The 16301-nt window shown below is 38.7% G+C and overlaps 1 protein-coding gene across 5 annotated transcripts in view; it reads left to right on the top strand.

Moving 5' to 3' along the window:
* Positions 1-15753, top strand: part of slc39a10 (solute carrier family 39 member 10) — a 37894-nt gene extending 22141 nt beyond the window's left edge. For 4 of the 5 annotated variants that reach the window (XM_036561854.1, XM_036561852.1, XM_036561851.1 and 1 more), the window contains exons 3-10: positions 868-1036; positions 6242-6417; positions 9484-9657; positions 9906-10026; positions 10737-11033; positions 11906-11986; positions 13243-13433; positions 14701-14853. In XM_036561854.1, the coding sequence (XP_036417747.1) occupies positions 868-1036; positions 6242-6417; positions 9484-9657; positions 9906-10026; positions 10737-11033; positions 11906-11986; positions 13243-13433; positions 14701-14853 (1362 nt within the window). Of the gene's footprint in view, positions 1-867; positions 1037-6241; positions 6418-9483; positions 9658-9905; positions 10027-10736; positions 11034-11905; positions 11987-13242; positions 13434-14700 lie in introns of all 5 variants that reach the window. The other variant, XM_036561849.1, reaches the window with a different exon arrangement.
* Positions 15754-16301: the final 548 nt, after the last annotated feature.

Below are 16301 nucleotides of genomic sequence, written 5' to 3'. Positions count from 1 at the left end.
TGGTTCTGTTAGATATGCCTACTAAAAATGAAGGGCGCAGCTAAAAATAATTGTTTTCGGGATCGCTTTTTGAGAGGACCATGGCACTTCAGTGTACCATATCAAAAGCAAACATCTGCAGGTACTAAGACAAACAGCTAGTTTGTCCACATTCTGTAAGAGAAAGTATGATGCACGGCAGCATGAAGAGATTGTTACACATAGGCATGCAGAATAGAGAAGGACATGGTCTCTTGCCCCAGTCATTCCATTTATGTTCCTTTCAACTTCAATTAGCAACAAGTAATACATACAACTTTAGAAGTAGTAACTTTAGAAGATAGAACTTAGTCGCTCATCATTATGTATTCCATCATTGTACATTTCGTCACCTTATTAGTTTTTGCTCATAAAATCGTAAATACAGTCGTAAATGATACCAGGTTCTTATGAGAGTATATTTAATAGGGTTTCAGTTAGTTTACTTCATATACTTGCTTATGCCTGGCCAATGCAATGAACACGTTTTAATATCTTGGTGCTTTAATACTGAATTAATTTAATGTGTGCGTATAGGTGTTTTACAGTGGCTTTGAACATGGCTCAGCCGCTCAGAATTTAGAACTGGAACTACCCAGTCTTGATTTCAGGCTTGCCAGTTAATGATTAAAACATTATTGGTGAAAAGAATTTGCCAAAATTTGGTTGGACTACTCAGGTATTCACCTGTTCCTGGGTTGTATTTATGCATTTATTTGTGTTTGGTACAGAATGTGTCATATTTGTCAGTACCTGATCTGTGATCATGCTTCTTACCTTTTGTTGGTCATTGACTCATTAGTGTGAAACTGAACATATCTTCTGTTTTTTTTCCTCCTTTTCTCTCAGTGTCTGAACTTGACCCAACTGCTGCGACACTACGGTTTGAGCCCCGACTCGCTCATCTCTCCGGCTCAGTTCACCTACCTGTGTCCCGCCCTGCTCTACCAAATAGACAGTCGTGTCTGCATCCGACATTACCATCAGGTTGATGTTCAGGAAGCGCCTCAACTGTCAGGTACAACAACACGCTGACAGAATTTAGGGCCGAACCATTTGGGCAAAATATCTAATTGCAATTTTTCTGATCAGTATTGCACTTTGCATTTATTTTCCATAAAATAAAGCCCTGTTTTGTGAATATAGACTGCCAGTTGGCTGTGGAACAGCACATGGATTGCTTGTGGTTGGTCTAACTCATCTATAGGTGATTCACAAGCTGATTGCCTCTGACAATACATAATAATAATACATAATACATAATAATATACAATACATAATATTTTTCCTTACACTTGGTTAACAGGAGATCTGTTCAATATCATAATTAGTCGGAATGCACATGCCTCGTGAGCATGGGTTCTATTGCATAGGAGCAGACACAAAACAGAGCAGTTTCGACAGTCGAGTTTTCAGTTTTCAGAGAAAAAAAACGTTGCATGAGTGTATTTTGTTCATGATTCACAAATGAAGGTGCTGCTGGCCGTTCATTGTGTGGATCCTGTTTCTTGGGAATCTCATGGCAAATGTGAATGTGTGCATCCTGGAAAATTAGTTTAAAGGCTGTATGTGTGAATGACACAAAGCCTGAACGTTACCGGGAAATGTCCCAAAAGTGTTGTGGGTTTTATTTGTGTAAGAGGTTAGAATATACAGTGGAGTCCAAAGTCTGAGACCACACTGAAAACCGGTTTCTTTTCACTTACCTGGAAATAAACAAAAGAAAGTTTTAGAATTGTACAAAATGTAAAAGAAAGAAAGGTCATGATGAGTAAAATTAGGTCACTATTCAAATTGAAGCAAATTTGTGACCATTTTAAGGCCTTTGTACAAAAATATCAGATTCTCTTCCAGTGCAGCTTGTTATCAGGCGCCTCTCAGGTGGATTTGATCTACTCATCAGAAGCTTTTGCACAAACTTCAGGAACTTGAGTGCAGGCAGTCATTAAAGCAAAAGGGGGCTTATCAATTACTAAGAAAAGAGATGGAAGAGCACAAGCTGAGAAATGCTGAAACATATTGAAATTTCATGTGTACCATTTATTGCTATTCCAGTGAACATTAAATAAAAAAAAGAAACGTGTCAAAATTTTAATGATTCATATTATATTGATATAATTTGTAATGAAAAAAAATTGCACTACATTAGAAAGAAAGCATTTTCACTTCTTACTGTATCATCAGTACCTCCTGCTTTGCTCTGTTCTCAGGCAGAACATGGTTCTTTGATTTTATCTGAACACTGGGGTTCAGAGAGTTCTAAAACAAGATATAAACTGTGGAAAGGCAGAGGCAGAAGAGAAGATGTGCAGGTTGAGAGTGGAGCTGCACTCAAAGTACATTATAGAGGCCTGCAGTACAGTTGTAACCATTTAGATGCAAAACTGCATCCTCTCAAGAAGGACTGTGGTTCTCATAATAACTTATATTACAGATAACTAGTTATGTGGTTGGATCACACTCAAGAAAGACCTTGCTGGCTTTTTGTGTGGCGCTTGTCTAGTCTTTTTTCCCCACCAAGCCTTTGTGTTCTTGAACTTGAGTCACTTCACTTCAGTTTGACCTTAATTTTGACCCCATCAGATTTTCTTTGTCCCTTGCCTGCTTTAGCCAGCCTTTTACGACCTGTTTTGAATAGGAAATATAGTATTGTATGGTCATCACATAATAGCTTTGTTGACATCTGGGCTTAATGAGCAACATGATCGTGTAAACCATTCAAGCTTCTGGTTGACAGTTCACCAAATGCCATATAAGAACCTTCTCTGTTTACAGTGCTCTTTAAATCATTTGTAGCAGACATGTTACACTGCAAAAATAGTATCTTGTCATGTGTAATTATCTTGAATCTTGATGATTTATCTAATATTTCTCATTATAAATTTGTGGTTAGCTTATTATAAGATTATTTGTTTAAGTGATTTTAGTAGGTCAGGTTATCTCAATGTATTGGCAGATTTTTTTTTTGCCTGTTGTTAGAAATATGCTTATAATTTTACTTACTGAAATCACTTTAAACAAGTAAAAATGTGTAAAACTTAAATTATCTTTAAATTAGTTTTAAATATAGATTTCGCATAATTTCATTTGACAAGATGCTATTTTTTGCAGTGCACTATGTTATGAAACTAAATCTAGCAACTCAAGCAAACCAACCGTATGAGTTTGGATTGTCACAATGCTGAAAGGTTTTTGTGGCTTTCCAGGATCTCAGATGTGTTATCAGGGTTGTAATCAGCTGTAATAAAATTGTGAAATCACTTGACTTTGAACGAGGCAAACAAGCCAGGCAGTAATTCCCAGGGTATCAAACTGCAGCAACACTCTGGCCAGGACTTCAGTAATACTGACTAACATGAAATCATCAACTTGTAATTTATAATATTTTATTTTACATTTAAACTGTGGAAAGAATGCAGTCTTGAATGGCAGTACTTGACAGTCAAAGCAAAATATCCGAATGATCATGGGAACATTTAATTTTGAATAAACGCTGCCTTTGTCTTTGGGTGTCTCTCGCCTGAGGAACAGGATCATGTGCCTCGATCTGCTTCTGCGGTTGCCAGGAGTGGAAAATGCATCAACCCTAAAAGGTCATTACCTCTGAACATGATTAGCTTGCATTTACATTGAAGTGACAGTTACTGAGAGGTAATCTTAAACTCAAAGCAAGATCTCTAGACACAGTCATTAGGGACCATCATCAGGGAGTGGATCCATTTGGCCGCAGAACTTCTGAATAGATAATCCAGACATCGACTAAATATGTAACAACAATCCATTATATCAAGGCCTCTGATTCGTTACTCAGTAACCACATGTACCCAGATTGCCGTGACATCAGAGAACTGTGAAAAGGGAGAGGTACTTTGTTTTAAAGGCGCATTCATTGGGCTCAGGCCTGAGGGTGCTATTTATTAGACCTACGTAATTAGCGATCTGCGTCTGACTATGATTGCTTTAGTCTCCCAGGGACAGAGAACATGCTTCTCAAAAAGACTGTGGAGCAAGTTTTTTTGGTGTAAATTCAGTTTTCTTTCTGCTGTGAATCATAACTTCAGACAAAAAATAGCAAATGCTAATTGCTGTTATCTTAAGCAGCATGGTTATTCCACTCACTTTACTTTGTAGTGTTAAGTTACTGAATAAACCTTTACTGTACGTTCTTAAGCAGGCGGTCGCTATACTGCAAACAAATGTCATCTTTTCAAGTGAAATTATCCCAAATTTACTTCATAATATATCTTATTTCAAAATTTGAAATATTCCAAAAGTTTACTTCACTTACATGGTCAGCAAATAAGTGAACACAGTGCACCATTTTCAAGCCATAAGTCAGTAAGTGTCAAACCATCTGTCTACTCTGACACAAGTTTAGATGATGGTAGCCACGTTTATATGCAGCCTTCTAATCCCTCAATAATAATCCTACTAATAGCTCAATCGGAATAGAATACATCCATCTATACACCTCAGTCGGAATAGACTAGTCCGATTGAAGCCATTCGGAATACAAATTCTGTCAGATTGAACGAGGTGGGTAATCCTGTAAATGATTACCATGTAAACGTCTGTATCTGCTTACATTCCCAATCAGAAAGTTTAGGTACGTTCTGCACATGTGCGTTCGCGTCATAGCGGAAGTTTATAATGTTCAGTGTGGCGGGAGCCAGAAACTGGTCTGAAGAGGAGGCGAAGTTTATGCTTTGAACTTTAAAAGATTGTGGTGTGACGGGCGTCCAGCTTATGTGTCTCAGAATATGCCGTCTTCCTCTCGCCCTTCTTTAATAAGTACAAGTGACGTACGTTTTCGTGAGTCTGTCGTAGTTTTAAAGTAATGAAAAACACAAGCGTGCCAACTGAAAACTCTGGTCTCACTCTGACTGGACTCACGTGATGCTCGTTGTCATGGTAACGTCTACATTAAGTGGTGCTCTATGTATGCATGTAATTTTGAATCAGATTACTTGTTGTGTGCATTTAAACAGAGATTTTCCATCAGATTGTTCAGGAGAGTGCGCACATAAACACCTCAGTCTTAAGATATAATCAGAGTGTATTCAATTGGTTCGGCAAAAATCTTTTCATGTAAACATAGCCAGTGATGACCTTGTGCAAAAAGAAATGGATTCAGATTTGTTGTCTTGCTTCCTGCCCAAAACTTGTGGAACTCATCAGCGTTATCAATGGTGAATCTTAATCCGTAGCCTATCTAAAGATATTTTTTTGTTATTGTGGAATGTTTGTTATTGTCTATATTTTGTAACACAATATTATGGCCTGTTGTCCTTTCAAGCAGGATTTTGAACAGTGCTATTAACCCTGAACTAAATGTGACCTCTTGTCAGGGGTCTGTTTGACTGACTAGGTCACGTGATGTAGCAGGAATAAGCAGTCGCTTAGCAGTGAAGTGTTGGCATGTAGATGTGGAGTTTTTTTACTGCATCAATCCACAAGCCAGATTAAGCCTAACTGCAAAAGAACACTCTGTTGTTCATTGTTGGTCAAGCAGTAAATTACCTTTGGTCATGTGTGCACATTTTGTGCATATTGACTGGTCAAAAGTTGATTGTTTTTCATCAGAATAAAGACATTTTGATTTAAAGGATTTGGCTTGGATGTTTGAAATGCTTCCAATTAGTGACTTTTATGCCTATTTAAGAATTTATATCTGAAACAAAAATGCACAGCCATCAAAAAATGTATCATATTATTTTGTTTAGTTAATTTGACTTGCTCAGATTTGAGCCTATAGAGATTGTAATGCGGTGCATTTTGTTATAGTATTTATTACTTTAAGTAATTCATGCGTGTGAACACAGGGTTTGTTCTGTATTTGAATGAAAGAAGCTACATTCACGGTATTTTAATATAAAATGCATGAGCATCTGGCCTTCAGCCTAGGCTACTACAGATGGTTCTAGGATCTTTAGCATTAAAAACAAAGTTGCAAACCTACAAAATTGTAAAAAATTTATTTTAAAACATCTGAAGCAGCCAAGAGCTCAGCATGTGTGTATCTTCTTCAGGCCTGTTTGAAAAGCATCTCAGGTGGCTCATCATGAAGCTGCTTCTGTGTATGGCATTTCATATTTTTATGTCTTCAGCGCTGTTGACTGATAGTGCATCTCTGAACCATTTAGCTTCCACATTTCAGGGTTTTGTATTCAACTGTTAGCCTTCTGTGGTGGTTCTTGAGTAGTTTGTGTCTCCTTTTGTCCAGTGTGGATCTGGGTCTGGGGCTTTGTGTCCATCACGGTCATTAGCTTGCTGTCTCTGCTGGGTGTGGTGCTGGTGCCCATCCTCAACCAGTCCTGCTTCAAGTTCCTGCTCACCTTCCTGGTGGCGCTGGCCGTGGGGACCCTCAGCGGAGACGCCCTCCTCCACCTGCTGCCTCACGTGAGTACCTGAGTACCAGATTGTCAGACCCAACTGTAGCTCTTTTGTTCAAGAGGCTGGTTTAAGGGGGAATAATTAAACAGTTAAGATGTAAACAAAGTCACTCAGACTGGTTTGGTGTAAATGCTCCGTTCTAGAGAGTCAGAACTGTTCCCAGTGGTGGTCATAGGAACCAGGAGCCGTGTTACAGAAAATAATTAACTCTGAAATCTTACCTGTTCAGTTACCATGACAGCTTCGGTTAGGTGTAAATTTAGGACAAAGGCTATTACAGAACAACAGTTCTTAAGTTCATAATCATAATAAAAACAGTATTACACCCTAACTAGACAAAACTTCTTAAATACTGTTCTAACTTTTCCAGAGGTGTCTTAACTTCTGAAACTGGCTGTTTCTATCGTTTTATGCAGTGACATGCAGCTTAGTTCACTGTAACTGGCAAAATGCTGCTACAGTATTACAGTGATGGTTGTGAATAATGAGACAGAGCTGAACATGTGTCTGTTTCTTAGGAGGAATAGTGTTAGCATGGTTGACTAAAGCGTTCGGGAAACAGAAACTGGAGAGGAGCGATGCTCTCATAAACAGCATAGAGCACGGTCACAATATTCCTAACTTCAAGTTTATTGCGCTTTAGTTTTCTTTGACCTGTTTTACATCAGTGACTATAGCTATCTGGCTAATTAACTTGATTATTTTGATTACATGTTTATGTTTCAGCTGTGCGCATAGTTGGTTGTTTGGTAACAGACATGACAGTTGATTGTCGACTTCGATCGAGTAGATTAAGATTTCCTAACTTGAGATAAGATGCTGTAAGATAAGATTCCTAAATTAAGATCAAAGTTGCTTCTGTAGTACAAATTTGTGAAAAATCCTATCTTGACCTGTCAGATCTTAACGTGGACAAAAATATAGGAATTTTCGGCCCCAGATGTCCACCTCTAAAAGCTCCCTCACAGAAAGTTATTACATGTAATGTTTAAGAATATGCTGCCGGATGTCTGAGAGACTGTTTTGAGGGGATTTTGGCCTCAAATCCATTCATGATGGAAGGATATGTGCAGGGCAGTTGTGAGGCAAAATAGACCCCAAAGAAAATGTGTTGTTTTAGATTTCCAACTATTTTACCATCATCAACATTCCATAGAAAAACCCAGAAGACTGTATAGGTTTACTTGTGTTGGCTGTATTTTCATTGTAGACATCACAATCCGTGTGGACATCACATCAGCCATATATATATATATATATATACATATATATATATATATGTATATGACTTTGTTTACATCTCAACCATTTAATTATGCAAAATTAAATGGTTGAGATGGAATCAGTGAAATTCCCCCTTAATATGAGGTAGAAATGGTGGATTTAGCATTTATATAGACATTACTGTCTATCTGTCATATTAACATTTATTCACTAAGTGTTATTTAATGTTAAATGATTGACGATATAATTATCTATATAATTATCTATGAACAGTAATTACCTGCTTTGAGATTTGATTACCTCTGGAACCTAAGTGTGAGGCACCCGGTTGTTAATTTTATAAGAACTTCATTATCAACATTATGCAACTGCCTCAGTTATTGTAGACTAATTTACAGCTCTGATTTTTTAACAGCTTCCTACAAGTTAGTTGAAAGCTACAAAGTTGTAGCATCATTATAAACTATTTTTATACACAAATCTTCATCAAAATTGGTTCTATATTAATGAAAACAGTAATTTCAAAAATTTTGAAGGACAGTGTGTTATACATTGTACAGTAGAGTTGCTTGATGTCGACAGGTTGTATCATGATTATATGATGTGTGTATTACAGTTGCATGACGTTTAATTTATTAAAACACATTGGTGAACTAATAATGTGACATGCTAGCAGACAAGCCTGCATTACTTCGACCAAAGTTGTTTGTTGGTTCACACCAATGCCTTTGTCAGGGTTCCAGACTAATACTGCCCTGTTGACCCAAGGACAGTAAAAAAATAGTATAGAGGACAATGTTTAAACTGTTTCGGGATGATTCTTTACATAAACTTAACACTGCAAACACAGTCATAAAATCATATGTACTAAATCTTAATAAGCGTTTATAATTGCTGTTCATTAGCTATTTACAATGTTCTTTGCAATGCACGCTGGTACTGAAGAGCAACAACATTCCAGTATTCATATATAACAATTTTAAGAAGTATTTAGCTGAACACAACCTGAATTTACACAAGATTGTGTTTTATTTCAGGAAGTATGGCAATGTATATCATTATCATAATAAATTATGTAACAATACAGTATGCTTTTTTGGATATCATCAGTACCCGTAGAACACTGCCCAACAGTTTCCTTATAAACAGAGCAAAATTAGTCCCGGCTAATTGGATTTAGTTCAACACAGTATGCAAAATATTGAATAAAACTCTTTGTGTTCACAGGTTTTGATAGTATTTTTTAAAATGTGCTGTTTCTTTTTTCTCTGTTTCAACTGTTTAGATGTCTGAAAAAATATATATTGTGACATACAGTGTATTTTGAGTATCGTGGAAATTTCTTGAAGTATCGCAATATTAGATTTTTGCCATATTGCCCACCTCTAATTGTGTCAAGTTCAAGAGAGAAATGTAGCGTAAACAAAACAGCTTGAGATTTTGGACGGTCAGTTTTCACTATGGGATGGCTGACAGTATTTTTTTGGGATGGTTCTTAAAAACGTTTGTCTGGAGCGCTGCTTTGTTTATTCAACACATACAGAAATAGTCTGAGACTTAAAAACATAAATGGTTTCTTTTTCTTTTTTAATGGCCAATGCGCTTCTATCATTGTGCTTGTTTTGTAGCACTCAGAGCCCGTCTTGAGGTACAGTGGATCAAGGCACTGCTCAGATTGACACGTGTCCCACAGTTGGGAATCAGGTTTGAGTAGCAGCTGTCTTATGCGCTGCCACTGGCAACAGATCTCAGAAGATTCAGCTAGAAAGAATGACAGGGCTGGTGTCTCAGTTTCTGTTTTTCTGTGTAGCAGTCCGGCATCTACATCTGTCTGTTTTTATTTTCTAGTCTCAAGGAGGCCATGACCACAGTCACGGAGAACACAAAGGAGAGGAAGATGAGACAGACCTGCTCACTCAGTTTGATGGTGTGTGGAAGGGTCTGACCGCATTGGCAGGAATCTACCTCCTTTTCATCATCGAACACTGCATCAGCATGGTCAAACATTACAAAGACCAAGGGGTGAGAAGCTGTCCAATACAGGAAAGCAAACTGTTGCGTAGGATTAGGTCAGTTTAGGGCATAAAATGTCAAAATGTTGGAAGCAAACTGACCAAGAAGCTGGAGACAATAAATGAAGGTGCTAAGAAGAGAAATAAAAAAGTATGTTTTAGAAGTTGTTAGAACTAGTGCCAGACAGCACGAGTGAAGGATAAAAGAAGCAGTATTTCTTCTTTCTAAAGAGTCTGGCCTTCATTTGCTCCCTGCAGGGTAGCTTCTGTAGGAGGAAAAAGAGAGGTGAGGAGGGGAAGATTGGGAGAAAGTTGTCAGACCACAAGCTGAACAGGCGATCAGATGCTGAGTGGATACATTTGAGACCATTGACTGAAGGTAAGTTCTTCCTTAACCTGCTTTAGAAAACTGTACAACACTGCAAAGCACTAAAATATATACAGGATAGTATAATAAAGTATGACATTTTCCATTTGTACCAACTTCAAGGAATTCCACCAATTTGAGTAAATTCAGTTCAGCTGTTGAGATGTAAACAGAGTCATTCAGAGTGGTTTGATGTGACATGGTTCACTGCAGAGACTCAGATTTCTTTACAGTGGTGATAATAGGAACCATGAGTACTGATGTTTGCAGCGCATATATAACCATTTTATTTACAATCCAAAATGATCAGTGAACCTATACACCTGAGTTTTTATATGTAAAGTTGATGGTACAGTAGTGATAAATCTGAAAAAAAAATTTGGGGACTATTTTGCTTCATGCTGTGTCCTGCATGTGTCCTGCATGTACCTCTCCACCATGAGCAGTGTTTTAGGAAGAAGTAGAGTTTTTAAATCAAAACCTTATTGCAAAACTATCATAAAGCAATGTCTCCAGCTTTAGGCATCGTATTCATAATTATTTTGAGTAATTTATTTCCATGAGGTATTTTTTTTAGAAGCATTAAAATCTTCAGAAATCTGGAGCATTTCACATCAGACCATTCTGAATAATGTTCATATCATAACCATTTAATTACACAGGACTTTTGGAAAATCAGTGGAAAAAAGCAAGACACATTAAATCAACTTTTATCCAAACAGGGTCCAACAATGACACTCAAATGAATGAACTACAGCCTTTGGATTCCCCCAGCAAGACTCAGCTGGCCATCTCAGATACACAGCACTCTCAACAAGAGACGACCGTAACCGCAACAGAAAACGGCAGAAAGGCTAAGACAAAGAAACACGGCCAAGGACACTCGCATGGTCATGGGCACTCCCATCACGGGCACTGTCACTCAGACAAGGACATGAAGGATGCTGGGATAGCCAGCATAGCCTGGATGGTCATCATGGGTGATGGCATGCACAATTTCAGCGATGGTCTGGCCATCGGTAAGATCAGCAGTGCTCTGTAAAATGATCTGTTCAGTATTGATGAATTGGCTAAGAAAGAGTTAGGCTTGGCAATAAAGCAAACATCACTGATAATTTGATGACACTGTTCTGTTCCAAAATCCCAAAAGCAAACGCTTGGAGTTTAAACTACTTCTACTGTGCAATAGTCTTAAGCACCTAAATACTTAAATTATTTAAAACCAATTGTCTTGGCAAGAAGTGTGTTTTTTACCAGTAAACACATCATGTGCCATTAGAATAGATGCAAATAAACATAAATACAGTAAAAAGCAAAAAAAAAATCTTGGAAAAAATTGGAAAAAACAATTGATTATCTTGTGAGCTAATTAATACTAATAATACTAATAATACAAATAATACTGGGCTTCAAGGAAGAGAGTTTTGGAAATTATAAACAGAGACCGTGACGTACATAAAATCTCTCTTTACTGTATTAATATTTATTTGTATTTATTCTAATATTAGTATTCTTAGTATACATACACAAATTATATGTTTTTTTATTCTTCTTCATACACGGGGAGGGAGACGTTTAGCCATTCACTCATAACAGCACAAGCCAAGCTATATTCAGTGCTGAAATGATGAAAAGAGAAACATCACACCAAAAAGAAATTGTGCTGCATGTTCCAAAATGCACATTTGTATTTATATTTTCAGTTATTCTTGCGCATTTTATGTTTGGCAAGGAAAAATAATTTTGCATATTACACCAGAATAAGCTTTTTGTTATCTTAAGTGATTTAAGTGCTTAAGTGTTTTAAAAGTGGTTTTTAATTCAGGCCTAAACATTGGTATTAGGAAATGCTTGATATGGTTGTTACAGAAGAGCTATTTTTCGTTTGCAGGTGCTGCTTTTAGTGCCAATATAACAGGAGGCATCAGCACATCTGTTGCCGTTTTCTGCCACGAGTTACCTCATGAACTGGGTAGGTGGTTCTGATAGCTTTCAGCATGTAGAGGAGGATAGAGTGGAAATGTCAGCGTTCATAGCAGCATTTCCTCAGTCGTACAAACACCATTGGTGCGCTGCATGTATGTGTTATGTCATATACAATATACAGTCAATATAAGAAAGGTTAAGCCGCCCTTAAGGGTGGCGTCAGTTGATGTGAAACATTGCCCGGCCAGAGAGAAGTTGGTGCCTCCCTGCAATATTTATTCTACTAGTGTGAGTAATGGTTTTTCATTTCCAATGATGCCTCTTACATCCCATATCGATCGATCGACCTCATCCCAGACATCAGCTTGGGAGACAGCAGAGCAGAGCATTCCATCCATCTCTCTCTGTACTCCTCCCTCCTTTTCCGTTTGAATGGGAGGAAAACAAACATTGACCGAAAGGGCGGTGTACTAATCAATCAAGTCTGAGACGAAACAATACAGCAACAAAAAACTAAAATATTAGGTTACCTGTCTGGAATGTCTGCTTATTTTAGAGTTCCTTTCTAGACCAAACATGTAAAAGACTAAAACTACCTGTTCAGCTGTTTTTAGAAATAGCTTCCTTTTCTAAGTGTGTGTCTTTATTTGTGGCCCAATCTGCTGTTTACATTTCCACTACCCTGCGGGACTGATAGGTCTGCTAGTGTTTCTCCATAAACGGGACGAGTCCCTGACAGGCCGGCTCTCCGAGCCCGAGACGCAGTGATGATGAGTGGTCTTTACCACCCAGAGGCGCGGCTAATTGCCTCTGACGGCTGTTTTAATTGCTCCCGGTGACACGGTAGAAGAGGGAACTCGAGCAAGGGAAAGTCGCAAGTTAGTGGGAAAAAAAAAGGCACTGCTTAGTCAAGAGCACCGTGTCTCCCTAATTTTTCCTTAGATTGATAGATGTGCAAGCTGTGCACTAATGTATTCTAGGCAGTAATTAGCAGGAAAGGAGGACAGGAGACAAAACACGGAGGGAATCTAGGCCGTCGGCTCGGCTTCTCTTGGCTCTCGATCAAGAGCGTTTCCACTAGGGCCAGCCTGTCTCTCGCCTGAGGAGCCAGACTGAGTGCCAGTTCTCTGCAGAAGCGATTGTCAGTTTTAGCTCATCAACTAAAATAATGTGCTTTGGCGATTAGTGCCATGGAATTAAGTACATACTTATACATGTGTGTTGGGTTGTACCTCAATGAATCATTCTCGTGCTGGATGGTTTGACGTGTGGTTATGACACCATGTCTGTTTTTGCTTCTAGGTGACTTTGCGGTGCTGCTGAAGGCCGGCATGTCAGTGAAGCAGGCCATTGTGTATAACTTGCTCTCAGCCCTCATGGCCTACTTTGGCATGGTGATTGGCACAGCTGTGGGCCAATACACGCACAACGTCACCAGCTGGATCTTTGCCGTCACTGCCGGCATGTTTCTCTATGTAGCCTTAGTGGACATGGTGAGTATTAATAAGATCATGATAAGCTAGATGGAATTCATACAGTGACATGGAAAAGTCTGGTGAAAAACAAAATTTACACACCTTTCCTCTTACCTCAAATGTATCTGATCAGCCAGGATGTGTTGTGGTGTGTGAACTTTGGTTCTTTGGTTTTGTGCTAAAGCCAGAGAATGTGTAGAGAGGAGAATTGCTGCTCAATAAAGTCTTGTGCGTTTGTCAGATGCTAGAGGGCACTCCTGAGCAAGTCCGAAATGGATAGACTTTTATGGAGCTTTTATGAAAAATATAGCTTGTAAATGCTTAACCTTTTTATATAGAATAATGCACTAATTTTCTGAATGCAGAACATCATACAGTATTTCAACACTGCTGTTATATTTTCGAGCACTTTTGATTTTATAACGGCATCTCTTGCATGTTCACGAGTCAGTGAGCTTGAACCGCTTTATTCAGCCAAGAAGGTGATCAGCTCACCAACCAATCAGCACTCAGTAGCAATAATGCCAACCAGTCAGCACTCGCCGGCAGTAACGCTAACCAGTCAGCACTCGCCGGCAGTAACGCTAACCAGTCGGCACTCGGCGACAGTAATATTCTATAATAAAGCAATTAGCTGCCCAAAACCTGTTGGCTTTAGAAAAACTGAAATATACTAGTTTTCTTTTATTTTTTTCATTACAACACATCCTTATCCTTATACAGGAGGTCCTGCACAAATGCTTAGAAACATTTTTTTTTTAGCCGTTCAGCTTCATTAACCCCCCCCATTCATTGACGTGTAAGTTTAGCCACCCCTGGTCAAATTACAAATTGTTTTAAATTTTATATTTTAGTGTTTTTTTCCCCAATATGTCAAACTGTATCATGCGTTAATCATGCACTAAAATTTGCAGTAACATTTAAGTTTGTGCCCTGTAGAGAACGTATTAACTCATTTTTATGTAGAAAATCAATAATGTTATGTGACCAGGAACTTTATAAAAATGAACAGATTACAGATACAATTCAGACATAAAGATGAATAAAACTACTGCTTTTGGTTATACTACCTATTTTTACGCAAATCTGAATAATCGGATTCTTTTCATCTGCTAATCTAAATCGTGTTTAATATTAGTAGCCAACTGTTGAAGACTGAACTACCCGTTGCTTCTGAACAGCTAGTTTGATTATAGACCTAAATTTCCTATTCTGGCCTTACTATAGAGAGTTAAACTTTTAAGATCCATGCTCTGAATGAAGTTCCCTTTCCTTCCCTCACCAGCTACCCGAGATGCTCCATGGCGACAGTGAAGAGCACAAACGCTGCCACCTTGGTCATTTTGTCCTGCAGAACCTGGGCATGCTCACCGGTTTTGCCATCATGCTGCTCATCGCCATTTTTGAGGACCACATCGTGCTGGACTTGAACTTCTAGCCGGATGCCGGGGACCCAAGCTACATGCCCCGTGCTTCGCTCTTAAGTGACTTTGTCTCCATGGCGGTTACCGTCCTCCAAGCATGGCGCAAAGTGTCCTCATGTCTCATTTGCGTCCCTCTTAAGGAGGGCCTTCAGTGGCTTACAGTGGACATAGACATGCAGACAACGTTTACATTTGACCCTTTTCCACCCATTGTGTCTCTGCTTCCTGTGAAACAGTACGACTCAGCTCAGCGATGATGGAGAAACGCTGATGTGACGACCACCTCGCTCGTTGCTAGTCTCTCTTTTGGATCCTGTCCTCTACCTTTAAACGTGTAAATATTTGGGTTATATTTCATATGTGGGGACGCATAGATATCTGTAGATGAATGAAAATGTGAACATATCTTCTCTATATCGCTACACTGACAATGACTCACAATTAGAGTCATCCCTTTAATTTAACTACAGTCTTAAATCTGTGAATGAAGATGGATCCCAGAGAGAGGCAGCTACTGCAGACACCCAGTTCACTCGAGCATCAAGTCGTGCATCCGGTAGACTCGTGTTTAGCCCCTTTTCATTTGTAGTATGCTCGCGGCATGACCCGTGGCCCCTTCATGACAAAATGTGATATGTCCTACTGTGTTATGTCTGGTGTTGTCCTACCATCGTGGTGCTGAATCACAGATCATAGAGCTACACGCTCCTCCAGTGTAGAGCGATCCAGCTGAGAAAATGGGTACTGTATTGGGAATTACAGGCAGCCTTTTTTTGTGTTAGCCTTTTTTCTGTGTTTCCAGCTGTTGCTGCTTTGATTCGTTTTCATCCCTGTTTTTCATTCTGCTCTATGTGCACTATTCCTGTTTGCAGGAATTTCTCTTACGCACACTACATTCGTCACTCTTTTTCCATTCTTTTAAATCCAATCAGCCTTAGTTTTCGGCCCTGCTCGATGACCATTTGAGTATTAGCCTAAAGAAAAGTAAACAGTGTTATGAAATGAACTGACTTACAGCCTAAACACTTGAACAGTCTCCTGGCAAGGTCAAGTACATTATTTTTGCGTAGTTCTTAAGGATTGCGTCAGTTAGATAAAGTAGACCAGCACATCATATCAATACACAGGACATATGTGTGCGTTGATGATTTTGTTCTTGATCGACTCTTGCTTGTTTAAAACAGTGCAGATTCATTAGCAGTGGCTTTTGTTTAGAGATTTCATACGTTTTTCTCAGACATCCACGTTACTTTTGCGAGCAGCATGGAAACATTATTACCTGGCTAGATGTACTGCCACTGTTTTTTTCTTTTTACACGGTTTATGAAATGAGTAATTAAAGGGGTTTTAGATACAGAGTTAGAAAAATAACTTTCAGGACAGTCTGACTTTCAAAAGTAACTGTTCAAAGCAGCACTATGTAAGATTGTATTGTTAAAATTTAAGGAAGCAGTACTGAGTC

Source organism: Colossoma macropomum, unplaced genomic scaffold (genome assembly GCF_904425465.1).
Source record: "Colossoma macropomum unplaced genomic scaffold, Colossoma_macropomum, whole genome shotgun sequence".
NCBI classification, from domain to species: Eukaryota; Metazoa; Chordata; class Actinopteri; order Characiformes; family Serrasalmidae; genus Colossoma; species Colossoma macropomum.
Note: the sequence above shows the minus strand (reverse complement) of the source record. Positions and strands in the feature narration are given on the sequence as shown.